The sequence below is a fragment of the Erithacus rubecula genome (assembly GCF_903797595.1).
Source record: "Erithacus rubecula genome assembly, contig: SUPER_33_unloc_1, whole genome shotgun sequence".
Taxonomy (NCBI): Eukaryota; Metazoa; Chordata; class Aves; order Passeriformes; family Muscicapidae; genus Erithacus; species Erithacus rubecula.
The window spans coordinates 961,577-987,464 of NW_027636168.1; the positions used below are offsets into that span (position 1 = coordinate 961,577).

Genomic DNA, 25,888 nt, shown 5'->3' on the forward strand with positions numbered 1-25,888 from the left:
TCCCTGTGTCCCCCAAGGTGTCCCCCCAGCCATGGCTGACCATGCCTAGGAAAAGATGCTGGTCCCTGGGGAGTGACTGGGTGACTGATGGGGCTGGGGGCATCCTGTGGATCCATCCATCCATCTGTTCTTCCTAGAACACCCCTCCCCAAATACTCCATCCATCCATGTATCTGTCCCAAAATTATTCTTCTGGGCAGCATCTTCTCTCCCTGTTCTGCCTCACAAGGGGCTCGTTGCCCCTTTGGGAAAAGGGAGAATTTTTCCCATCCCTGTGGCCCTTTCCCAGCACAAAGCAAACCAGTCGAAGCCTAGTTCCCAATTTTAGTTGAAAAATAAAGTCATATCATTCCCAGCACTGGGATGCAGGGTGGGGGGAGAGGGACCTGTGTTCTCCACTGGGAATATTCCACCTCACCCCAGTGTTCCTGAGGCAGAGGCTGGAGTGGAACCTGTTTCCTGAAGCACGTCTGGGCGGATTTGCCTTCACGGATCCGGCCAAGCACAGTCCATGGGAAGGCAGAAGCCAGCATGGCAAAGTGAGGAAAACAGAGTTGAGGGGGGCTCATCCCCCATTCCCTGCCAGTGGAAGAGGGGTGTCTCCCCTTCCCAGCGGGAATTTCTCACGGAGATGAAGAATTCCCCCTGGGAGCACTGTCATCTTTGAGGCTGGGAGGGAAGAGGCCAGGCTGGAGGGCAGGGCAGTGGGGAGGGAAGGGCCGGGCGGGCTCGTCACATCTTGGGGAAGCTGGCCAGGTTGGCCACACCACAGGCGTTGTTCATGTTCCGGGCTAGGAGGACGTAGCCCTTGTTGCCCCATTCCTCGCCCCAGCTGGAGGGTGGAGAAACAGAGCCTGAGCCTCTGGAAGAGCCCCAGCCAGCTGCAACTCCTGAGCCGTGCCCATGCCACTCTACCTGTTCTTGATGATCCAGTGCTTGGTGCCCTTCTGGGCCCCGTAGCCCACGGCCAGCACGGCGTGGTTGATGTTCTGGGCGTTGCAGCTCTCATCGTAGTACACACCTGGGGGACACAGCGGTGTCACCGGGCGTGCCCCGGGTCCCTGAGCCCCCCAGGAGCCCCGGCCTCCCCCCAGCCCCTCACCACGGCTGTAGAACTGGAAGGAGGGCAGGCTGGCGTCGATGCCCACGGAGACGGGCCCGATCCGGGCCACCGCCCTCTTCAGCGCCTTCTCATTGCCCTCGGGGATCTCGCGGTAGCCGCGGCACTTGGCCGCCTTCCCCGTGGGGCTGTACATGCAGCTCTCGTCCTGCGTGGGGCCAGCAAGGCGCAGGTGAGATGGGGCTGGAGGGGGATTTGGGGCTGGGGGGGATTTGGGGCTGTCCCCCCTGCACCTGGCCGATGTAGGGGTAGGAGTCCTCGGAGTCGATGCCGCGGTTCTGCCGCACGTACTCGAAGGCATTGGTCATGTACCCGCCCCCGCAGCCGTCGTTGTTGGCCACGCAGTCCACCAGGTTTTGGGGGCTGAGGGACAGCAGTTTCCCTGTTTTCCTCTTCAGCTGCCCCTCCAGGGCACCCACCGAGCTGAAAGCCCAGCATGAGCCACACTGGCCCTGTGGGGACACAAGGGGTGACACCAGGGGGACACCGGGGTGACACCCTGCCGCAGGCACGCCCCTCTCACCTGGTTCTTGACAGGGGTGACGTAGCCCTTCTTGCGCCAGTCCATGGCAGCCGGGGCCCTCTCGGTCCAGTCGGGGACAAAGAGCGTCTCGTTGTGGCGCTGGTGGCCGCGGGGCACCTTCAGCCCGGTCATTGTCCTCAGCACCTCCTCGCTGGTCTGGGGAAGGAGCCCCGGTGGGTGGGAGCACCCAAGGGTGCTCAGCCCCGCTCTCTCCCCTCCCAGCGACACCCACCATGTCACCCAGGTGGTTCATGGCCAGCTCGAAGGTGTGGACGCCCAGGGCGTGCTCCAGGTTGTGGGTGTTGATGTATTTGAGGTTCTTCTCCCAGATCAGCCGTCGCGTCACCTCGTCCGCCTGCAGCGTGGGGCGAGACGCTGTGGGACAGGTCCTGCTGTGCCCCCTGCCCTCGGGACACCCTTGTGCCCCAGCACCCACCCTGGGGAGTCACCGGGGGTCCCGAGCCCCAGACCCCCCCGTCCCCCGCGGTACCTGCCCGTTGTACTGCTTGCGGTGCGTTTTCTTCCACAGCTCCCACTGCGCGTCCAGCTCCCGCTCCGGGTGCAGCTGGGCCAGCGCCGCGGGGACCAGCAGGGCCAGCAGCACGGGCCACCACATCCTGGGGACCACTGAGCACTGGGGACGGGGCAGAGGCTGAGACGGGGGCCCGGGCTGGGGGCAGGACCCTGTGCCCACCCTCCTGTGGGACTAGGACCCCCTGCACGTCCTCATTTGGGGCTGCGACCCCCTGCACACCCTGTTTTGGGTCTGGGACTCCCTGCACACCCCGATTTGGGTCTGGGACTCCCTGCACACCGTGTTTTGGGTCTGGGGCCCCCTGCACACCCGATTTGGGTCTGGGACTCCCTGCACACCCCGATTTGGGTCCGAGCCACCCCCGCGGGCGGCGCTGGCCGGGCGCCGGCATCACATGAGCCGGCACAGCTGGTTCCCGTTACCGCAGCGGCGCCGCTCCGGCAGCCCGGAGCCGGGGGGAGTTTTGGGATGCAGAGGATGCGGGGGGGCTCGTCCCGGCCATCCTGCCCCAGCCCCCCGTGAGGGAGCACGAACCGGGACACTCCCCCGAGCCGGGGGTCCTGCTCGACGTAAAGAGCCTCAGTTTCCCTTTTTGTACCTCCCACATGGGACCCGAATCCCTCCCGTTCTCGTGGGATGCATTTCCCCGGGGCAAAAGCCACCCACCGCCCCCCGGGTGTCCTTACCCAGCACGGAGCCGTCGGTGGCAGCGCCGGGACGGGGCCTGCGGGAGCCGCGGCCGCTGCGCTTTTATGCTGCCGGATTGAGGAAGTTCGGAGGCAGCCGGAAAATTTTGGCAGGCATGGGGTTTGGATGGGCTGGAGGGAAGGAGGGACGGGGAGGGGGACGCGGGGGCTGCCCCGGCTGCACGTGGTGCGGCGGGACGAGCTGAGTCAGCGCCGGCGCGGGGCCGGTGCCGGGTCCGGCCCGGGATGTTCTCCTGTCCCGGGACATTGTTCTGTCCCCGGGACGTCCTCCCGTTCCCGGGATGTGCTCCCAGCCCAGCATCCTGCCCGGGGACACCCTCCTGTCCTGGCATCCCACCTTGGGGACAAACTGCTGCCCTGGGGGACACTCTCCTTGTCCCCAGGTTCCCCCGTGGAATCGGATGGGGCTGAGCACCCAGTGCCTTCAGGGGCTCGGGGACACCGTGTGACAGCAGGAACGGAGAACGGGACCCCACAGCTCTGTCCCCAGCGTCCCCCAGCCGGGCCGTCCCCCCGTGCCCGGTTCGGGGGTCCCAGGCGGGGCAGGGGCGCCGGTCGGGGCTTTCTGCAGTGACCGTCAGCTCGTCACCTCGTCACGCGGCTCCTGGAGGTGGCACCAGCGCTGGGGACATCAACATCAGCAGCAGCACTGTCATCGTCACCCTCCAGCCACGGGAACAAGGCTGGGACAGGGAGGGGACGGGGGGGATCAGCAGCAGCACGGTGGCGATGTGTCCCTGCCGCCCCCTCCCCGCGGGGGTCCCCGAGAGCGGGGTCACCCCCCTGCGACCCGCGCCGCTGTGGGGACGGGGGCTGAGTCACCCCGGCGCTCAGGGCACAGTCGCCGGCGGAGCACGAGGGCCTGACGCGGCACCGAGTGACCGGGAACAACGGGGGGAATGGGGAAGGGCTTGGAGGGGAGGCTTATGGGGGTGATGGGGAATTTGGGGACCGAACTGGGGGGAAATGGATCTGGGGGACAGGGAACAGGAGTTTGGGACCAGAACAGAGAGGCGGTTTGGGGACATTACTGCAAGAACAGAGAGGCAGAAATGAGACAGAAGTTGGAAAAAGGGAAAAGTTTCTTGTTGGAAAATCTCTGCTGCCCAGAACTCACTGGGCTGAGGGACCTGGGGCTGGGACACACCCGAGGGGCTTCAGCTCCTGCCCACCACAGAGTGTAGAATAAAATTTCCCTACCAGGACAAAAAGTGGAGCTGCCAAAGAGGGCAAAGAGCCCAGCCTGTCCCCTGTCCCTGATGCAGCAGCCCCTGGGAACCCTGACAGCCTCCTCATCCTCATACCCAACAGATCTGGCTGCCCCAGCTGGTTCCCTTCTCCCAGCATCTGGAAAATCTGGGGGGGGGGTTTACAGCCACGGGATATGCAAGGGCTCAGGGAAATGGGAATTTTCCTCTTCTCCCCTAAGAGCCAAAGGGGAAGGGGCCAGGATGTGCTGTGATTCTGGGGAGGAGGTTATTGCTGGGAAAAGACTCCCTGGAAACAGGATGTCTCCAAATGGGATGTTCCCACTTATCTACGGAGGAATTTGGAATAAATAAAAAAAAAAAAAAAAACCAACAATGAAAACAAAACCTTCAAGTCCTGATTTTCCAGAGAAAAAGGAGGGGAAAATAAAGCTTCCTGCTCCACTTACAAGAGGAATCTCTCTGGGTTGGTGACACAAAGGTTTCAGAGGTTCCTACGTGGGTATTACTCAGGAATGACAGCTCTGGAATCAGCTCCTGGAAAGGAGATCAGCTCTCCCCATTCTTGCTCCCAACCAGCAGAGAGAACACTCACAACCAGCCTGGGGGTCCCAGAGCCCCCCAGCACCCAGGGAAAGGGGGGACACCCACATTCCATTCAAAACAAAACCAGGTTCCAGGAAAACCTGGGATTCTCCCCCAGCTGCCGTTGTGCCAAGTTTCCTTCCAAGTCCAACTCTGCAATTCATTTTCCTGCTGGAATTGAAGCAAGAGGGAATCAAATGGTTCTTCCAGCCCGTGAGGAGCACAGGGTTGGCCACAAGTTTGTTTTTTTTTTCCATGGAAAAAGCCAGAAGATTCCAAGTGAATGTTTAAAAATTAAAAATTTTATATATATAGATATATATATATATAAAAATTCATTCTGTTCCCTACTTTTCCAGCTCTCCTCTTACAGTTTGTGATTTGGCAACAGGATCATCCCATGGCAGGAATTCTTCTTTAAGGAGACGGTGAGTGAGCAAATGTAGTGAAAATACACAGTTCCTCAGCAATTCCCTGATCAAACCCAGGGATTCTCCTACATCCAGCTCCAAAACAAGGACAAGGATCTCATCTACATGTGATAAAATTCCATGGACAGTGTGGAGCAGGTTTTATCCCAAAAAACATCAATTTGTGTCAGCACAGAAACCATCAGCTGGAAAATTGATTCATCCAGAATAAAGCTACATGGGTAATATTTTTATGGCTTGTTAATTATCCCGGGGTAACGGGGGGTCATGGGTCACACTGATTTCATTGCACAGTTCACAGGAGAGAGAAGATTCCAAACAAACATGGGAATCTCCACACGGAGCACCCTGGACTGGAGACGCCGTAACAACCCTCCAAAAACAGCCCAAATTCCTCCAAAAAGGAGGAAAACACTGGCTTAGGACACGGATTCTTACTCAAGCATCCTCCAGGATTGTGTTTACAGGGATAACACTTGGAAGAGCTTCTTCCAGTATTTAAAAATTCCAATAGTTTGTGTTTTATAGAAAAAGTCACGGCAGAGAACGAAATAAAAACAGTCCAAGCCACCTTAGAAGTTTGGAAGGGCTGTCTGTGATGCAGACAGGAATTCCTCCCACAGAATTCCACTCGGGAACGGCTCTGGGAACACGGGGCCTCGTGGCACTCAGGTCCTGAAGCTTCCAGAACAATCCCACACGGAGAAGGGTCCAAACCACCTCCTCCTCCACGGCCATCCCTCCTCGGGCCTCCGCTTCCACCAGGTGCGAAGTGTTCACACAGTTCCTTGAGAAAGAGACTCAGCTGTTTTCCTTTACATGTGGATAGTGTAGAGAGCTTTCTTTGTCTCCCCTAAGGCTCGTTTTACTCGGAAAAGGAAGGGAATATATTCAGCTCTGGGAATTCTTCGTTGTTGTAGTTGGGCCCTTGGTCGCCCAACATGGTCAGCATGTCCTGTGGGGATACAAGGAGAGAGTCAGGATCCACACTGGGGTATCAGCCTCAAGCTCTGCCAGGGAGGGTTAGGTTGGAAATTAGGGGGAAGGGTTGGACTCCATCTCAGAGGCTTTGCCAACCTCAACAATTCCATGGTTACATGACCATGTTGGCAATTCAGTCACGGGTTTGCTGGAATAGATACCGTGGACCAAACTGGTCGCTTTCCCAAGGCAAACTGCCTTTGTGTCCAAGGCAAATTTAGGGAGAGCAGCAAATTTAAACTATAATCACCAGCTACTGGGAAAGCTGGGGTGAGATGATTATGAATTCTCAGGAATTATCTTAATTTTATCAGACTGCAGCTTTTTTTTTTTTTTTTTTTATTAATTAGAAGGGTTAATCCAACTGGAATTTCACAACAGACCAAGACACAAAGCCAGTCTCCACTTCTGACTCCATCAGGTTATCCAGGAGTTTGGGACTCATTTGAACCAGAGGGACAAGCTCTGGGTGCCTCAAGACGAGTGGATCCCCCCCAGGCTGGGAGGTTAAAAAGCTGCATCTTACTGGGAAGACCTCGGGCTGGCTGGGCTGGGGCTGCTGCAGGCTCTGCTCCCCGGATCCAGGGCCGTGGTGCTGCCCTTGCCACTGAGGCCACATGCCCACGGCGTCGGCGGCGCGGGGCTGGAACGGGGCCGGGGTCTGCGCTGCCTCCGTGCCTGCTGGGCAGAGAACACAGGCTCTGAGCCACCCTGCTCTGGAACCTGGGAATGGGGAGGGCAGCTCTGCTCGGTGACAGGACAGGGTCACCCTCCAGCAATTCCTGCCACGGCATAGAACAAAGGGACTCCCAGAGGGGTTTGTTCCTCCCAGACAGCCTTAACAGGGTTCAAAATTCATCTGCTGGGATGAGCCCAGATTGTCCCGAGATGGAAGGGATCCACAGGGACCACCACGTCCACCTGCGTGGCTGGAGGACGACCGAGGGTGATGAGTGCCAGTCAGAGCACAGAGCCAGCCCTGCTGCCCAGCTTCAGGCACTCCAGGCCCCGGCAGGGCCGCTCCCAGCCCCACTCACCGAAGGCGCTGCCGCGGCCGGCCAGCGCCGGGTAGGGCGCGGTGGCGGGCGGCGCGGAGCCCGGCGCTGCCATGGCGCTGAAGGACGGCGCTGTCCCCGGGAACGTGCCCATGCCGAAGGACGGCGCGCGGGGCTTCACCGCCTGCGGCGCCACTTGCTGTAAGGGAGGAGAAAGGGAGAGGAAGAGCAGGCAGGACTGAGCCCGCCCTCGGCGCAGGGAGTGCCGCTGGGTCAGCCCCGGGAGAAGCGCAGGCACGCAGCGCCGCAGCGTCAACGAAGCAGGACGGGTCCCCACGGAGAGCAGGGGCTGCGGGGAGCCAGCCTGCAGCTGGGGATGGGCTGTGCTACCTGGGGTGTGAACACCGGCCGTGTCCCCGCAGCCCAGGTGCTCCCGCTGACCTGAGCTGGGCTGGAGTGCCGGGAAATCTGCGGCAGGATGCGGCCGGCGGGCGGGGGCTGCTGCTGGATGATGTTCACCGGGGGCACCATGCTGCTGCTCCTGCAATGGAACAGGGGTCTGAGGCCACGGAGGGGGAGGCACCAAACCCTTCTGCTCGACTTATTGGTGCAGGGAAATGAGCCCAACGATTGGGATAAATGCCCATCTGGAAGGGTGGGGTGGCCATCCCTGGAGTGTCCCAACGATCTGTGGGTGTGGCTCCTGGGGACAGGGGTTAGTGCTAAACAGGGGTTAACAGTCAGACTTGATGATCTTAGAGGGCCCTTCCAACCTAAATGATTCCATGGTTCTATAATGGGAAACAACAGAGAGGAGCTGCTGGGGTTGTGGGCACCCAGACCCCGGCCATGTCCAGGGCACAGCAGAGGAAACAGTGGGAATGGGGCAGGAGCTGGGCAGGTGAAGCCTCACCTGAAGTTCTCAGTGGGCCGTGCAGCAGTGAAGGTGTTTCCCTGGGCGAAGAGGGGCGGGTTGGCTGGCATGGTGCTGGCAGGGATGGCTTTGCTCTCATCTGTGGAGAGAGCACGAGTCATTTTTGGCCTGGGACACATCAGCAACAGGGACAGAGAACCAGTTGGAAGAGACTCCTCTGTTCCTCCTCCAGACACAGACTCCAGAGTATTTTGCCAAATCCTGTTCAGTTTGATTTCCTCTCCATTTTCTACTAAAGTCACACGAAGTTCTCTCACTGGAAGGCTGGGAGCAGGGAGAGCTGCAGGCAGGGTGTGCCCAGGGCAGGCAGGGGAGCAGAGCCTGACCCACCTGTGCTGATGCCAGGGAAGATCTCCCCGAAGCGAGGGTCCGCTCCTGGCTGAACAGGCTCTCAGCCTTCTCCAGGGGCTTGCTGTGCTCGGGGCCAGCAGCGCTCACGGGCTGCACGGGCACCTGGGGGTGGACACGGCAGCTGCTCACACCTGGGCACAGAGCACCTGAGCACAGGCTGCAGCTGAGGATCCCGGGATTCTGATGTGCTGCTTGGGGATGACAGGGATCTCTGGGATCATTCAGGATGCCCAGTCACATCCCTGGAAGTGTCCAAGGCTGGACAGGGCTTGGAGCAATGTGGTCTGGTGGAAGGTGTCCCTGCCCATGGCAGGAGGTGGAACAGGATGGCCTTTAAGGTTCCTTCCAACCCAAATTATTCCACATGATAAATACTGGAATGGAACAACACCTTTCCCTCAAACCTCACCTCAACCTGGTGGCACCACCTTTAAACCCCAAGCAAAAGGGTGACTTCACTAGCACAGGACAACAAACAGGGAGTGCCCAAATCCCTCTCACCTGTGAGTGCTCGTACCCAGCCAAGCTCTCCCTTCCTGGGCCCACTTCCAGCTCTGCCTGGGGTGGCTGCTGCTGCCTAAAATAGAAAGTGTGTGTAACAGGGGAACACAGGCTGCTAAAGATAATTCCCAAGGGAACAGCTCTGGGTGGTTACAGCAAGGATTCGTCAGCCTGGAGCTGCTGGCTGCGGAGAGGGGAATTTGGGAATGAAGGGTGTGTGAGGTGAGGAGGAAATGGGAAAAGGAGCCAATCTCCTCCTCACCTTGAAGGCAGTGGGGCTGTGCCCATGTCCAGGGGAAGGCTGACGCTCTGCCCCAGCTGAGGCCTTGGCATGGAGTTTGCCAGGGCAGGCCGGGACTCCTGGCTCGAGTTCCTTCAAAGCAAACAGAAAAATGAGATTTAAGAAAGTCCCAGTTGGTAGCAAAGCTGGGTCCTGTGTGCAGCAGGGCATGGCTGTCTGGGACAAGATGCACAACCCCGTTTGGGTGAAGGGGATTTTGAGTTTCCACTTGGTTTTCTTTAATGGTGGAGTCATGGAGTGGGATGCTCCAGATGTGGGGGCTGTGCCTCCCTCCTGCACACCTCAAACTCAACCACCAGACACACTGCTGCTCTGCTCTGAACTTCCACAGGGATTTCAGGATTCTGGATGTGGGAATGGCTGTGTGTGGAACAAAGAAGTTCAAAGAGAGAGCTCTGACATGGGGCAGGAAACCAGGCCTGCTGCAGATTTCAGCCCTGCTGGGAAGCAGTGCTACTTTGCCTCATGGCAAAAAAAATCCTGCATTTCCCTTTCCCAGGCAATCCAGCCTTCTGTTTGCCTGCTGGAGCTGCCCTTGCCAAGCCTGCAGCTCTAGTTCACATACAGGCACAATTTCTTGGTCTTTGCAAGGGGTGTGGAGCTCCCTCATGGGAATAAAGAATAGCTCTGACCATTACCAAAGATGGGATCCCCTGGGCTGCCACAGGAATCCAAGAATTCTCTAAGGCAAATTTCCCTAATTTCAGCACTTCTGCAGCTGGATTTTGGCAGCTTGTTAAGCCACACAAGGAGACAGCCAAAGGCATTACAATCCTGCACTTTGTATCCTCCAGAGCCCGGCACAGCCCAGCAGAGAACAGGAGCTGCTCAGGGCTGTGCAAACGGATGGAGCTGGTCAGGGGGAGAGGCAGAGTGCCCAGCTCTGGGCTGAGCCCGGGCAGGCACTCACTTGACGTTGGTGTTGGTGCAGATGATGTACTCGATCTCGTCCGAGTAGGGGTTCTGGAAGGTGAACGAGCTGGTTCTCATCCACAGCCACTCCCGGCTCTTGGATCGGAAACGGAACATGACGGACAGGACCTGCCCTTTCAACTTCACCACCTGAAACAGACAAATCACAGCACTAGCACCTCATCAGAGCTGGGGAAGAGCTCCCCCCCAGACCCCTGTGATGGCCCTTTGCCTCAAACCTGGACCACCACATCTCAGCCTTCCCAAACTAAATGGCACCGCTCCCTTGGGATAGCTCGGTTCCTAAAGGATACAGGAGGGGGATCTAAAATCCCCTTTTTGGCTTCACTTCTCTGATCTCTTTGCACTGGTGAGATGTATGGAAAAGCCTCCAAGAAATGACACACATGCTGTCGCTTCCCATTCCAACGGTTTGGAGCAATGGATATGAGCAGCTGGTTTTTGGAGTCATGAAACCACAGGGGCAGCCTTACCTGCCCTGCCACCAGTCCAAGGCCCTCAGAAATAACAGTAACGACAACAGGGCAAGAAAACCACCTCCACTGCGGGTTCTGCAGCACTGGGCTGGGCCCTAGAGACGAACCAGGGTTTCAGCCAAGTCAAGCAGGCACTTGGGAGCCACATCCCTGGCCCTAAAAGCCAACTGGACCAGCAGCCAGAGCTGGAGTTAAGACTGGATTCAGGAGTTAAGACATCAGACGCTTCTGTCTCATTTGGCATTTAATGTGCTTGCACAGGAGAATTATGTAGGCTTTGCTTTTCTTCTTGGTTTTCCAGCCAATTTCGTTGCTTTGCAAGCACCAGTCTTGGGATGAACTTCAATCTGAATTCCACCCTGCATGCATAGGGCAGCTACAAAGCTCTCACCTGCTGAAAACTGTCCCGTAAGAGCTGCTGGTCTTCTGGATGGCAGAAATCCACAATGTCTTTTCCCAAAAGTTCCTGTTTTTCAAGGAATTGTGAGAGAATGAGTCAGTTCATCTGGCAGGCAGGCTCCATAATTAATCTGTCTTTGGACAGGTAGTTCCTGCTCTTCCCCCCAAATCCCTGTTACACAATCCAAGCACAAGAGCTTGGTGTGCTGTTTTTTAAAAGAAAAGCACAACAGCTGTTGATTAATGTTTGATCTTTAACTCAATTTGAGGCAAAAATGGCTTTAATTGACATTTGACATAATCCAGAGATACCCAGCCTTCCCATGATCAAAGCACTTGGAAAAACACATGAAAAAGCAACCAGTGGAGAAGAAACACATGCAGGGTTATGGCCTGGGCATGGTTTATCAGCTCTGCTGGACAAGCAGAGCCATGATGCAGAAGGAAAGGTAAGTTTAAAGAGCACTTGCTCTTGCAAAGCCCCTGAAGCCTCACCTGGGGCTGGTAACCCACGGTGGCCACGCAGCGGTGGTCGATGAAGGTGAAAATCCCCTCGGTGTTGTGTCGGGAGATGAACTCTGTGGGCTGGCAGACATTGTTCATGTCTGTGCAGTTGGGGGAGCTGGTCACCTGCCAGGAGCACAGGGACAGTCACCAACCCTGTCTGAATGTTCTAAATCTGGGGACTGCCAGGACAAGGCAGCGCTGGACAAGGGGAACAGGGCACTCACCTGCAGCCTGCCAATGGCCACGAGGCAGAACTTGCTGCCCTGGCCGGCGTCAGGGTCATCGTCAGGCAGGGAAACACCTGCGAGGGAGGGAGGGCCAACAATTCCAGCAAGGTTAGTACAGCAAAAACATCTCGTTTCAGAGGAATGGACTTCAAGACATCTCTCTGCCTGGTTTGCAACCCTAACCCAGGAAGGGGAAGATGCCACCCCCACTCCCTTTTTTCACCAGAAGGAATGAAAATCTCTGAATTTCAGCAAAACCTGCACATTAGACAGTTCAATTATTATTTTCATCCTCTACAGACAGAGATCTCTGCTGCTCCACCTTCAAAAATTAGGTCAATCTTACAATAAAAATCACAGATGCATTTGCAAAGCACCTCCTGGCACATTCAGCTCCTGGAAGGCACCTTTAGACCGTGTGCTCTTACACCCTGCCCAGCTGAGCACAAGGTGAATCCTCACCTGCTGGGGGCCAGGCTTTGATGTAGCCCGTGCAGTGCACCACGACGTAGTGAGGCTCCCCATCCTTGGCTGCACCTAAACCATTCCTGGGGAGAGAGAAACAGGTTGTGCTGCAGTGGGGGGAGGTGAGGCAAGCTGTTCAGCTGTGCTGTTGCCATGTTGTGTGGATGTATGCTATTCATGCATCATTCACCTGCAGCGATTCCTCATGAAGCTGAGACGATTGACAGCGACTGGATCCACGGAGCTGTTGCCACACCTGCACCAGGGACAGAAAGGATTTCACCTTTCTTGATCAACATGAAAATAATCTGGATATCCTGAGTAAGAGCAATTTCCATCACACAAACCCCTCGTTCTGTAGAACTCAAAGGAGGTGATACTTGGGTTAAAACTAATTGCTACTTAAAATTGGATTTTCTACAGCAACAGGGCGAACAAACATCTCAAGAACTTGACTGTAGGGAAAGCTCAGCCATGCTCTATCATGTCTATATCAAAACGAGCCCAAAAAAAAAGCTGAAATAAAAGCATGGAAGAACCAGGGTTAGGGAGCAAGTTCAGCTTTAGGCTTTCCCCAGGAATTCCTTCCCACCTCATGCGGCAGATGAAAGATCTCCGGGAGCCCATGCACATCCTCATGGACTGCTGCCCTTCCTTCTTCACAGTGCCTGTCTTCAAATCCAGGATACGACCTGCAAAAAAAGAAAGAAAAAGGAGATGCTGCCGCCCTGGGAGTCCTTCCACCAAGCCAGGTGTGGCACCAGTAACACACTGGGAACTGGCAGGACACTGGTGGTACCTTTAGACGCACTCTCGGGGGGGCCTGCAGCATCCTTGGTGGAAAGGCACCAGGGCTTGGTTCCCTCTACAAAGGGAAGGGTTCAATCCCAGTCCCGCGCAGGCTCCCACCCGCCAGCCCCGCAGCCCGCCCGGCTCTGTACCTGTCAGGGCGTTCTCGGAGGTGGAGAGCTGCTCGCGCAGCTTGCCCACGTCGTCGGGGTGCACCTGCTCGTACAGGGTGCTGCCGAACCACTCGGACTGCGGCTGGTTCAGCACCGGCGTCACCGAGTCCGACACGTACACCACGCGCCCCGTCTCGCACGACACGATGAACAGGAAGCCGTCGGCTGCCTCCAGGATCAGGTGCTTCAGCTCCTGCACACACACACAGACACCTCTCAGCTCCACGGACCAAACACACCCGGCTCTGCACTTCTTCCCCACACCCATCGTTACATTTCCCCCTCTGACTGCTCCATTCCCACAAAGCAGCGTCAGGCCAAGACCAGAAGGCTTCAGGGACACCTCCCCGTGGCCTTGCAGGGCCTCGACGAAAAGAGTGAGTTTTCAGGGCGGTTTCTCACGGGCAGAGACCTGGTCGGTGAGGAAGGAGGGTTTGTAGGTGCCGTCCGTGGAGGTGTTGCCCGTGCCGCGCAGGGACTTCATGTGGGACACGGCCATGCGCAGGATGGTCAGCTTGTCCGGCTTGCGCGCCAGCGCGCTGCACGTGGGCACCATGTCCGACAGCTCCGTGATGTACGCCGTCATCTTGTTCCTCCTGCGGCGCTCGATCTCGCTGTGGTTCTCCCTGACAGGGCCCGGGGAGGGGAGGTGCAGTCAGCAGGGCTGGGGGTCACAGGTGTCCCCACTCAGCGCCTGCACGGGCGCGACACACGCGGAGGCGTCGGGAGCAGAGCCAAGCCTCGCATGCTGGGCGTGCACAGGGAACGTGGAGACGGGGGCAAGGAGCAGAGGCTACAGCTGGACCTTCCTCCCAGCCACGGGGGCTCCCCGGGAGCTGGCTGACCTTCCCCACGCACCACAGCACTGCCCCTCGGCTCCCTGGCTGCAGCTGACCTCAGCCAGTGCGTGCCAGGCTGGGTGAGATCACCGGCACCATCGGGCTCACCAGGTCTGCAGCTAGAACTGGGCACCTGCTCTTCTGGGCTAGTGGGAGCTGTGTGGCTGAGTGACCTCGCCTTGCAGTGCTGTGGGAAGCCACCTCCCAGTGACACTGAGAGCCCTTTCACTACCACAGCACAGAAAGCTTCCAAGCTGGTTCCACCTCATTTCTGCACATGATCAAGGCCAACCAACGTGGGCAGAGCAGCACCAGGCTACACCTGGGTGGTGGCACCCACCTCTGAAGAGGCACTGTGGCCATTGCTGCCACCTAAAGAGGCTCTTGGCACGCCTCTGGCTCACAGGGCACGGCTCCCACCAGTCCCACAGACTGGAACTCGGTTCTTTTATCCAGGATACAAAATTTAACTGGGTTCCTAAGGTGGGTTTTCCAAAACAGAGCTTAAAAGCCAGGTTTCCTATAGAGAAGGATGGATTAGGAGCAAGGAAGCATATGGTGGGAAGTGAAATGAGATGGAAGTGTTGGAAGCAGCAAGGATAGGCAGGTGAATAAAAGGATAAGTACAAAAATGGAGCATTTATCACTACAAGGTGTGTGCAAATATTCAGTGACCTCACCTTTGAGCCAGGCAGCTTCTCTAAACTCACAAGTTCAGGTGTGAAAAACAAAGATCCTTCAACTACAGAAACTACTGGGGAATCACCAGACATTGACATTTCACTTGCCCACTGTCCCTCTGCCATAAGGCAAGGATGGGAGAACTGGGATTGTCCATCCTGAGGGATGAGAAGGCTCCAAGGAGCCCATGGAGGCTGTCCAGAGCCTAAAGGGGCTCCAGGAGAGCTGGAGAGGGACTGGGGACAAGGCCTGGAGGGACAGAGCAAGGGGGAATGGCTTTGCACTGACACAGGGCAGGGTGAGATGGGATTTTGGGGAGGGTGGGGAGGCCCTGGCACAGGCTGCACAGAGAAGCTGGGACTGCCCCTGGGTCCCTGGGAGCGTCCAAGGCTGGAAGCACCCTGGGACAGAGGAAGGGATGAGCTCTGAGGTCCCTTCCAACCCAAGCCATCCATGGTTCTCTGGATGTTCTTCACTACAGGCTCCTGGGAACAAACCCGTGGAGGGCTTTGCTGCTCCCTGCACTCCCAACTCTTGTGCCTTCCTCATCTCCTCAAACACTCCAGCACAGCTCAGTGCAGCCAGCAAAGGCACTCTGGGGGAAAGGGTTTGGTTTAAAGACAAAACTGCCCAAAACTGCAAGGTGGAAGATGAAGGGCAGGGGTGTCAAGGCTGCTGCAGGTGTGCACAGGTGACAAATGCCCTGCACGTGGGCACAGCTGTCCTCAGGGCCTGGATTCCTGCTGCATTCCAGGTGACTGCTCTGCTGGTTTCAGGCACAGGCTCTCACTAATTACTTAGAGAAACTGGGGGAAAAATGAAATCACAATTCCAGGGACACCACCTTTCCTGGAAGGAAAACACCTGAGCTCACACACCTTTTCCTGCCTGAGTCCAGCAGCACTCCCAGGACACAAAACCTCCCCAGAGGGACAACTTGGCACCCTGACCCAGGACAAGAGGATCTGTATTTAGCACAGGTTAGCAAAGCTACAGGTGAAAGCAGGAGCCCAACCCTGTGGCCTTTGGTAAATAAATCCTTCCCTGGATTCCCTAAAAATGTTCTTCCAAGGGTGAGGTGTGCCTTTCCTCATGCCTTTCACCTCACAATCCCAACTCCACAGCAATTTTCCAGGAGTCTGTTACATCCTCTGCAGCACATGAGGGAAGGAGGGATAAAAAGAGAAGGGATGCCTAGAGAAACATCAAGGAAAGGAAAAACTCTGCTTGTCCATGCTTGAAATCTCCATTCTCCTACCTGGCAAGTCTCTCCTTATCCGCTGAACTCTGCTCATCATCAGACCTAAAAATAAAATCAGCCAGCTAAGCTAAAAATGGAAAAAAAAGTTTAAAAAAATGGAAAAAATGGAAAGATGGACTAGGAAACCCAGGCTAGGGACAGGTCTGTTTTGCAGAGGAGCAATTCCATAAAATAAAACAGTCATCAGTTTGCAACATTCCACATTAAACTGGTGCCTGATGTGCTGGAGTTTTAAATCATTTTCTGAGGCTGTGACCTAGTTCTAATTTGGTTATTTCTAACATTAGAACTATTCTGATATTTCTAACACGCTTTTGATTAGCTTGACTTCAGAAGGACTCAAACCACTTAAAAAGCTGGAGAATCCCAGCTTGGAATCCCCTGTAGCCCTTTGGCATGTAACAGCAGGACAGTGACCCCCAAATGCTGGGGGCACTTTTGGGCCCCTCCTGGCAGGAGATGGGCTGGAGCATGTCCAGAGGAGGGAATGGAGCTTCAAACAGAAATAGAAATACCATGGGCTCAGTCCCAACGCTCAGAAATACTGTCAGACACCAAAAAGTGATCCAAGCATTCCCTACAATTTCCAAAATCCCAATTTGCAGAGCTGCTGTGCAATTCCCCAGGAAACACACAAAGCACAGCATGTGCCAGGAAACCCTGTTCAAGGAAAACCTCTACTAAGCAGGAAACTTGAATCTCTGCAAGTTTCTTGAGCAGGAGAAAAGAATGAGAGTCCAAGGCCAGAGCTGAAAGGAATGGTGAAAAAGAGGAATGTCATTGTCACACTCAATGGACTGGTCCAAAAAACCAGCAAGGAGTCTGTGTGGATCCCTTGGAGCACCTCCAAAGAGATCTGGCTGTGAGAAGGGTGCTGCAGGATCCCTCTCATATTAAGGTTTTTGGCACAAAAGGCTTTAAAATAATCTAATTCTTACCTGGCAAATCTCTCTTTATCGTTTGGCATCGGGTCATCATCACATCTAGGAGAAGGGGGAGAGGTTAAGTGTTTACACTTCCTTCTTTCCCAAAAAAAACTGAGAAAACAAGGTCTAATGACTGCCACAAGAAATGCCTGGGGTTGAGAAGGCCAACCCAGCTGTGGGTGGGCAGTGCAGGACAATTCACTGACCACTCCAAGACCACGGGTGAACCACTGCACCCCCTCCAGGGGGTTTCCACAGCACACTCCAACCAAGGGTGCTGGGACCACACCCAGTTTAACCCCACACCAACAAACAGATTAAACTGCACTTGGAAGATAAAGGCAGCCCAAAGCAGGACCCCCATCCAAGGGGTTCTGTTGGTAAATCCTGCATTCATCATCCTGAAGCCATTCTATGGCCATCCCTAAAGCACAGGAACACAGGAATTCCAGATCACTGGAGTTATTCCATCCCAAGTCATGTAGTGAGGCTAGAAATAACTGACACAAGATATTCCAACTCTTCTGTGCTCCATATGGATCACGAGGAGATCCTCACAGCCCCAGCAGCTCCTGGGAATAAGGATGTCCCTGGAACTGGAGCATCCTTACAACAGATGAGGATTAATTAACAACTCCTGAGGCACTCACAAAAGCCACAGAGATAGAGGAATATTGCTGACTGGGAGGAAGGGAAGAGTTTGAGGAACTGGAGCAATTCCCACCACTTCCAGAGAGCAAAAACCACAGGAGCAGAAAGATCTTGCTCCAGGGAAAACACAGGCACAGCTAGACCATAGGATAGAAACTTCTGGATGCCATGCTCTTCCTCACCTGAGGAATTTACTGTTCCCTTCTCCATCATCATCAAAATCGAGCCTGAAAAACAGAACAAGGATAACTGTTAACCAAGAGGCTTCTCCTTTACATTAGTTTTCTGTCTGTCCCCATGAGTGCAGATGATTCCTGAAAGGAAAAATTAATTAATCCCAATGCAATTTAGTGATCTTAATGGGAAACAGCCAACAAAGTTTGGAAAGGGGCTTCTTTCAGGTGTCTATCAGGAACAGAGCAAGGAAACACAGCTCCAAAGGAACAAAACCCACTTGAAGCATCCACTGTATCCCAAACTTCTCTTCCAAAAGCCTGGATCTCCCAGGAGAATCAGGGACCATCAACAGCCTGCAGATGGAGCATTCCCAGCTCAAAAGCCTGACTGGGTGCATTTAAAATTGAAAAAAAAAAAAAAAAAAAAAAGAAAAGGAGAGGAGGATAAAATCTTCTTGGAGTTAAAGTTCAATTTGTGCAGTGTCTGCTCAAGGGCCAAACCCCTCTTCTGAGCAGTTCATGTGGGAGCACAGAAGAATTTTCATCTTTCCTCCTCTCCTTTGGGGATGGAACACTGTGGATGCAGCTGAGCATGGGAGGAGCTGCAGGGGAGTGGGAGCATCAGCAAAAGCGGATGAAGGAAAAGAGTGGGAGTGACTGGGAGGGACACAAAGACAGATTTCAGTTTGCTTGAAAATTACGAGGCAATTTCTCTTGCCAGAAATCTGGGAACAGCCATTCAACTCCCTTTGAAATGGCAAAGGCATTTTTAGCAAACAAAAAGCCTCCCACAAGCACAGTGTGGCTTCCCCCACCCCTCCAGGGACAGAAGAGCTGCAGGGGTTGGAGGAAGGCCCCAAAACCCAGATTCCCCCAGGTCTTGTGGCAATGCCTCCTCCTTTATCTCAATCCTTGGTGTGCATTTGCTCCTTGTATGAGGTACAAAGCCTTTGATCCCCTCTGAAGGACACTTAACCCCCTCTTCAAGGGGTGTAGCTGGCACAAAGACACCGTCACAAAGGGAAAGGATTGGACAGAGCCCACCTGAAGGAACCAGGAAACTTCTCAGAAGCAGCCACAGCCGCCCCTCTGAGGCTGAGGGTTCTTTCTGGAGAACAGAACTTCCTCAAAGAGGCACTTTTGGCAGACCCTCCCTGCAGAGCACAGCCCAGCCCTCCCCTCCCTCCTGACTCACCCGGGCCGCCTCTTGCTGGGTCTCTGAGCAGCGCCTCCTCCAGCCGGGGCTCCCGCCCCCGAGCTCCCGGAGCCCACGGCCACTCCCAGCGACGAGACCTCGGCTGCCATCTCTGCAGAGGAGTGGGGAAAGCAGGGGGATCAGCGCGGGCCACAGTGAGACCCCCTGGAGCAGGGGGATCAGCCCGGGTCACAGTGAGACCCTCTGGAGCAGGGGAACCAGGCAGGATCACAGTGAGCCCCTCTGGAGCAGGGGGATCAGCCCGGGCCACAGTGAGACCCTCTGGAGCAGGGGGATCAGCCCGGGCCACAGTGAGACCCTCTGGAGCAGGGGGATCAGCCCGGGTCACAGTGAGCCCCCCTGGAGCAGGGGGATCAGTGCGGGCCACAGTGAGACCCTCTGGAGCAGGGGAACCAGCAGGATCACAGGCAGCCCCTCTGGAGCAGGGGGATCAGCCAGGATCACAGGCAGCCCCTCTGGAGCAGGGGGATCAGCCAGGATCACTCCCAGCCCCCCTGGAGCAGGGGGATCAGCCAGGATCACAGGCAGCCCCTCTGGAGCAGGGGGATCAGCCAGGATCACTCCCAGCCCCTCTGGAGCAGGGGGATCAGCCAGGATCACTCCCAGCCCCTCTGGAGCAGGGGGATCAGCAGGATCACTCCCAGCCCCTCTGGAGCAGGGGGATCAGCCAGGATCACTCCCAGCCCCTCTGGAGCAGGGGGATCAGCCAGGATCACAGGCAGCCCCTCTGGATCAAGGGAACCATCCAGGATCACAGGCAGCCCCTCTAGAGCAGGGGGATCAGCCAGGATCACAGGCAGCCCCTCTGGAGCAGGGGGATCAGCCAGGATCACAGGCAGCCCCTCTGGAGCAGGGGGATCAGCCAGGATCACTCCCAGCCCCTCTGGAGCAGGGGGATCAGCAGGATCACTCCCAGCCCCTCTGGAGCAGGGGGATCAGCAGGATCACAGGCAGCCCCTCTGGATCAAGGGAACCATCCAGGATCACAGGCAGCCCCTCTGGAGCAGGGGAACACGCCCCAGCAGAGGCAGCTCCTGTCAGTGCAGTGTCAGTTTGTGTCCTCTCACGCTGCTGCCTCAGCTGCACGGCGGGGCTGCCACAGCAGAAGATGTGCTCTCGGTTTTGGAGAGAGCAGGGCAGGGGCTGAGGCTGCACGAGGCAGGGTTTGGAGCAGCGTTTCCCTGATGACACCAACTTGCAGAGGGTCATTTCCCAGCCCGGGACAAAGACTGGACCAAAGTGCTCGCAGAGCACCTCAGAACCCGTGGCTGCTCTCTTATCACCTCTGGCCTCACCAGCACAGAGCAGTGGCCACCGCAGGCAGCTCTGCTGGCCTGCCTGTGCTCCTGCCTGGTGCCTGGAGCAGAGTGAGTGACCCAGCCGTGGCCCAGCTGATCCCCACGGTCCCTTCCAGCCCAAACCACTCCGTCACTCCAGCATTCCACTCTCCCCTAGTTTCCCTAATCCTGCTTGTAACAGGGTCTGCAGTCGTTCAGAGCTTGCTCAGGGTGGCTTATGCTGAATCTACACCCCAACATTACCATCAGAGCCCAAACAATGTTCTCTACATTCAAACACTCTGTTCCGCAACACAAAATGAGCTTTTAATCCGTTATAAAACATTTCTTCCTGTTTTTCTGAAATAAGTCAGCCCTGTGCTTATTTTAATGGTTGTGGGTTTGTAAATGTGCTGCAAAACTGCCCCAAAACAGTTGCTCCAGCCTGAAAACCTCCACCACAACCTTTGCAAACTGAGCCCAATGCAGTCCCCAAACCACTTCTGCTTTGTCTAAGCAGAGGGACCCCAAAGCTACCCAGACACCCCCAAAAACCCCAGTGTTGGGCGTCCCAAACCAGCCCCAGAGCACCAAGAGCCGCTTGGGCAAAAAACAGCCACAACTGAGGTTTCCTTCAGGGTTAATGAATCAGGGGAAAAATGGGCTTTAAGCTGAGGTTCCCAAGTTCTCCACTCCCCAAAGCCAGACTTCAGTTCAACAACAGTTTAATTTCACTTCCAGAGCTGGATATTGGTTTATTTACAGCTAAAAGCAAAGCTGTACAATCACCTCCATGCTCTGCCTGGACCTCACAGCTCCCAGTTTTCTGCTATTTCTGCCAAATTTAATCATGTTTTACCCCATTAAGGCTCTCTGCCTGCCTGGTTTGTTTTGCTCCAGGCAGCTGGCCTTGCTGAGGAAGCCTTTTCCTTGTCGATCCATAGGATTTCCCAGGGGTGACTACAGTATGGAACAAGCATCCAGCTCGAGGCTTGGCAGCTGAAGGAGCCAACAACAACAATCCCAACCAAGAGCAGGAGAGAGCACAGCCCATCCAACACCAGGATCCTCTGGAACTCAAAAATATATCTGCAGAACAAAAATCCAGAGGTGGAAGCATCTCCCCATCTCCTCTCTGCTTGGTTTTGGATCACTCAGATGCCTCTGTGCCCCATCCCTTATTCCCAAGTGAAGCCCCAAGGTGACACCCAAGGATTTTGTTTAACAAAATGAAGTGGGAATAAAGCAGGCCAGGAGGGTTCCTCCTTTTCCCCAGCTGCATCTGGACATGGTGGGGACAGGAGTGAAGTTTCTGGAGCACAGAGGAGAATCCCACTCCTGAGGGGAAGGAATTTCCGCTGTGGGCAGGGGAAGGAAGTGACTGCGCTGCTCTCTGGAGCAGCTCCACACGGGGCTGAGGGGGACACAGGGAACTGATTCCCGAGGCTTGGAGATACCCCAGGCAGGGACCTGCATCCCGAGGAACCTGCTCCACACCAGGCTGAGAAACATTTCCTGGCTCAGGAGCACAAAGATCCCTTCCCAGCTGGTGCCCGCTCCTCAGTCCGAGCCGTGACACTGAGGTGAATCCTGGAGCACAGGGATTTCTGTTTTCACTCCACACAGCTCCCTGGAAGGAGGCTGGAGCCAGCTGGGCTCAGGGGAGAGAGGAAACAGCGCCAGGTTGTACCAGGGGACATCCAACACGGGAAAATCCCCAATGTTTTCACAGGAAGGAGCTGCCCGGGGCAGGGCTGGGGTCACCGTCCCAGTCAAGAGCCCCAAGGAGTCCAGGTGCATTCCCCCCATCCTGGCTGTCTGTGTCCCAGCCCTTCCCAGAGCCAGCCCCTGCCTCCCCACACCACGTGCTGGATCTAATTAAGGCCAGAAGAGGAGCAGGGGAAGGTTTGGAAGCGAGTGTAAACCCCAACCCCCTGCTCCAGGCTCCCAGCCCAGCCCTCCTGGGAAAGGCTCTGCTGCAACCACTGGCATCCCCACAGGGAAAAAAGGCTGCAAAATAACATTACAGCAAATATTCCCAGCTGTGATTTACGAGAGGGGCTGCTGTGGCTCTTAGATATGTTTTTATTGTACAAAACCGGTGCTTTTTGCTTTTGCAGGGCGTTATTTGCCAGGCTCGCGTCTGGAGACCGAACCTCACAAGATTTGCTTGAAATTTACCCGTTTGTGAGCTCCCCAAAAGGTCTGGAGCAGAGAAATCAGCCTTAAAACTGCTCTGCGTTTCACTCACAACTATAAGGCTTTGATATTTCCCCTTTTATGGCTTTTTATTTGCAAAACATCTCAATTTCTCTGTCTGGGGTACATTAAATTGATTTTTTGAATTAAGCAGGAGTTTTTTTAGCTTGTTTGAGCTTCCCATGCAATGCCAGCTCAGCACTTCCATCCCCATGGGAACTTTCTCCAAGAACAAATATAGAAATTAATAAAACAACGTTTCTTCTATTGCTAAGGGGCTGCAGTGAAGACATTCTGGGTATTTTGGGGCGTTACTCAGCACTCACTGGAGCCCTGAAGTCTGTTTTTTAACATGAAGCAAAAGAAGACCCCCATTTCTTTGTGAGAATTCATAATTTATTCTCCTAATAATCTTCATGTTTACGGTTTGCGTATTTCCCTCCTTCTGTGTAAAAGGGTTGAGCGAATATTGGTCACTCTGCCCATGATTATAAATATTAAACACAGATGTTGAAAATTCTCTCTTTTACTTCAGAATTTGAAACCTTCTTATTATGCAAAAAACCACGGAACCCTGAAGACTCCACTTCCACAAATACTTGGAAGTGCAGCTTAAACCCACGAGTCTCTTCCTTCCTCCTGAACTCGATGGTCCGAGTCCCCAGTGCGTTTTCTCACCATTAAAAGCAACAAAACCTTCCTAAAACGTTAAAATAAAACCCCAGAACCCTCCAGCAGTGTCACTGAACTCTCCTGGATTAACCTGAGCGTGTGGCACGACCCTCAAGCCACAAGAGGAGCCACAAAGCACAAGCTACGAGTGAGAAAAACCCCAAAACCACAAACGAGCTCAAATTCTGATCTCGGCCCCCGCCTCGTAAATCCATTACGACTTCACAGATGCTGGGTTAATCTCGACACGCGCTCATTTCAGAGCAGTTTAGTCAGAAAACTGATAAAATCACATATCTGGGGATTTTTTTGGCAAGAACTGGGGATCAGCAGCTCGCAGCTTCCTGTGCTTTGGGGATCAACCTGAGGGAACATTGTTCTGCCCTCCCCGCCTCCCAGAGCTCACAGAGACTTTTGTGCAAAACCTGCAAACCAAGGCGGCAGCTTTGGTGGGGAATTAAAACCTCGGTGAAACACAGCCGGCACAGGGGCTAAAACCGTCGAGGAAAACAAACCCCAAGGCGTGGCGATGGGACCCCAAATGCGGGATCTCCACCCCGAGGGTCGCCAGGACGCCCGGCCCCGGGCAGCCCAAACCCCGGCACCGCAGTCTGCTCCTCAGGGAGCACTGTGCCACTGTTCCACCCCACGCCGCTCAGCCCTCGGGGGCCCCTCACGCCCCTCTCACACCCCACAGGACGGCCCCCGCCCCTGAGGGGCGCCCTCAGCCTTCCAGAGCCCCCTGGGTCCCCCAGGCCTCCCTCAGCCCGCCTCTGCCCCCGCCACAGCCCCACGCACCCCTCAGCGCCCCCTGGCCGCCCGGCCCGCCGCCCGGCCCGCCGCGGCCGCGCTCACCCGCGCTGGCGGCGGTGGCGGCCATGGCGGGGCTCCCGCGCCGCCCCCTCCGCGCTCCGCTCCGCCGATCCAAGATGGCGGCGCAGGAAAACCTCCGCCGGCCTCCCAGCCCCGCCGGCGCGGGGGCGGGGCCAGCGCCATGCCGGCCTGCGATTGGCTCAGCAGGGGGGCGGCGGGAGGGACACGGGGAGACGCGGCCCTGCTATTGGTCCAGACGGAGCGCTGGGGGCGGGGACAAGCGCAGGGCACACCCAGGGGCGGGGCGAGCGCGGCTGTGTCCCGCCCCCACCATGAGGAGGCGGGGTTTGGGGCGGGGCTATAGTGGGTGGTGCTGGTGACGTCACGAATATGGGGATTGGGGTTGGGTTTGGGGTTCAGACTGGGGTGAGGTTGGGGTTTTAAACCCAGGGGATGAAAATTCGGGTCCGGGCTGGACATGTGGTTCGGGTCGGAACTGGGATTGGGATTGGAACAGGTTTTTGAGTCAGGACTGGGGTGAGGTTGGGGTTTTAAGCCCAGGGGATGAAAATTCGGATCCAGGCTGGACATGTGGTTCGGGTCGGAACTGGGATTGGGATTGGAACAGGTTTTTGAGTCAGGACTGGGGTGAGGTTGGGGTTTTAAACCCAGGGGATGAAAATTCGGATCCAGGCTGGACATGTGGTTCGGGTCGGAACTGGGATTGGGATTGGAACAGGTTTTTGAGTCAGGACCGGGATTTGGGGTCACCAACAAGAACCCCAACATCATAATTTCATCACTTCATCCTTCACTGAAAAATCTCTGGAAAACCCCTACAGCCCAACTCATGTGGTGTCAAAGTCTCACTGTCTTCCCAAACTGATCATTTCTTCTCTCAGAAGGGAAAATAAAGAAACTTGAAGGAGGTTTTTGTCATATTGTGTGTGTTCTGGGGTTTTCTTGGGGCTGGCTTGCAACATCCAACTGGGCGGCTCAGTTCAATGCATTTTCCAAGAGTTTATTCCAGTCTATTCCAATATAAGCAAAGAACTACCTTGAAATCGCCTCACAGTCTTTTGAATTTTGGGGATAAATCCTCCTTGATGCTTCCCAAATCACCCCAAGCCACCAGGAAGCCCCGTGCAGGGACCCAGCGCCTCCTCCCAACAGAAGGGGGGTGCAGGGTGGGAATTTAATCCTCTGTGCTGTGTCTGAAAGGTGATGCCAGCACTCTCCTGCAGAATTCATGAAGGCCTGGAGCCCGTGGGGCCAGGACAGAGACCCAGCACCGGCGGCAGGGAGGTAAGGAGGGAGCAGAGGGCACTCAAGGCCATATTTCCCCTTTGTGTTTGGTGTTTTTGACCCCTCATCCCCACGACTCCCCCCCGTTCTGGCCCCTCAGGGATGTCACTGGCGGTTTGCTGGGGCACACGAGCTGGAGGATCCCTGTGGCCCAGGGACCCCTGAGGGTGCCTGGATGGAGCCCCCCACGGCGCCGCCCGCCCTGGACGTGGACAAAGCCGTGGCCACGGCCTTCGTGGTGCTGCTGGGGCTGTTCCTGCTCGCCATCGCCGTGCGCTGCGCCCGCCTGGTGCTGGATCCCTACAGCGCCATCCCCACCTCCACCTGGCAGGAGGAGCCCGTCAACTGACCCCAAACCCCACGGGGGGTCTGGCCCCAGAGCCCCCCAGAGCCCCCCAGCACCACCCGGGCCCCAGCGCCGCGTCCCCAGCACCTCCCATCCTCCGGGACCCCCATTTCCCACCAATTACCCCTTCATTGCTACCCATTAATCCCCCATTAACCTCTCATTGCCCTCCCATTCCCCCCCTTTCCCCCCCATTCCCCCATTTCTCCTATAAACCCCCATTATTGCCCCATTTCCCCCCCCATTAACCCCTCATTCCCCCCCATTAACCCCTCATTGCCCTCCCATTCCCCCTCATCGCTCCCCATTTCCCACCAATTACCGCTTCATTGCTACCCATTAATCCCCCATTAACCTCTCATTGCCCTCCCATTCCCCCCATTTG

The 25,888-nt window shown here is 55.8% G+C and overlaps 3 protein-coding genes across 3 annotated transcripts in view; all 3 read right to left on the reverse strand.

The window, feature by feature from the left end:
• MINDY1 (MINDY lysine 48 deubiquitinase 1) overlaps positions 1-25,888 on the reverse strand; it is a gene marked incomplete at its 5' end in the record, with an annotated part of 83,908 nt that overhangs the window by 33,689 nt on the left and 24,331 nt on the right.
• On the reverse strand, positions 683-2,303 carry CTSK (cathepsin K). The gene is made up of 7 exons (XM_079329672.1): positions 2,134-2,303; positions 1,876-1,998; positions 1,644-1,799; positions 1,354-1,572; positions 1,103-1,268; positions 916-1,021; positions 683-832 (listed from the first exon to the last, which is right to left on the reverse strand). Exons 1-7 carry the CDS (start codon positions 2,257-2,259, stop codon positions 733-735), a joined length of 996 nt encoding a protein of 331 aa, XP_079185798.1. The 5' UTR covers positions 2,260-2,303; the 3' UTR covers positions 683-732.
• On the reverse strand, positions 4,470-24,042 carry ARNT (aryl hydrocarbon receptor nuclear translocator). Its single transcript, XM_079329683.1, is given in 24 exon segments — positions 4,470-6,064; positions 6,617-6,771; positions 7,128-7,284; positions 7,476-7,626; positions 7,999-8,098; positions 8,350-8,391; positions 8,394-8,472; positions 8,872-8,947; positions 9,134-9,244; positions 10,083-10,234; positions 10,973-11,047; positions 11,476-11,610; positions 11,712-11,788; positions 12,177-12,262; positions 12,370-12,435; positions 12,772-12,871; positions 12,979-13,044; positions 13,121-13,334; positions 13,554-13,767; positions 15,920-15,964; positions 16,861-16,905; positions 17,682-17,726; positions 18,871-18,982; positions 23,895-24,042. Coding segments are annotated over 24 exon segments (2,418 nt in total). The 5' UTR covers positions 23,920-24,042; the 3' UTR covers positions 4,470-5,974.

Coding starts and splice junctions, on each gene's coding strand:
- CTSK (XM_079329672.1), bottom strand. CDS start 2,259: ATGTGGTGGCCCGTGCTGCTGGCCCTGCTGGTCCCCGCGGCGCTGGCC. Junction 1,022..1,102: donor CTTCCAGTTCTACAGCCGTG/GTGAGGGGCTGG, acceptor TGTGTCCCCCAG/GTGTGTACTACGATGAGAGC. Junction 833..915: donor CACTGGATCATCAAGAACAG/GTAGAGTGGCAT, acceptor TCCACCCTCCAG/CTGGGGCGAGGAATGGGGCA.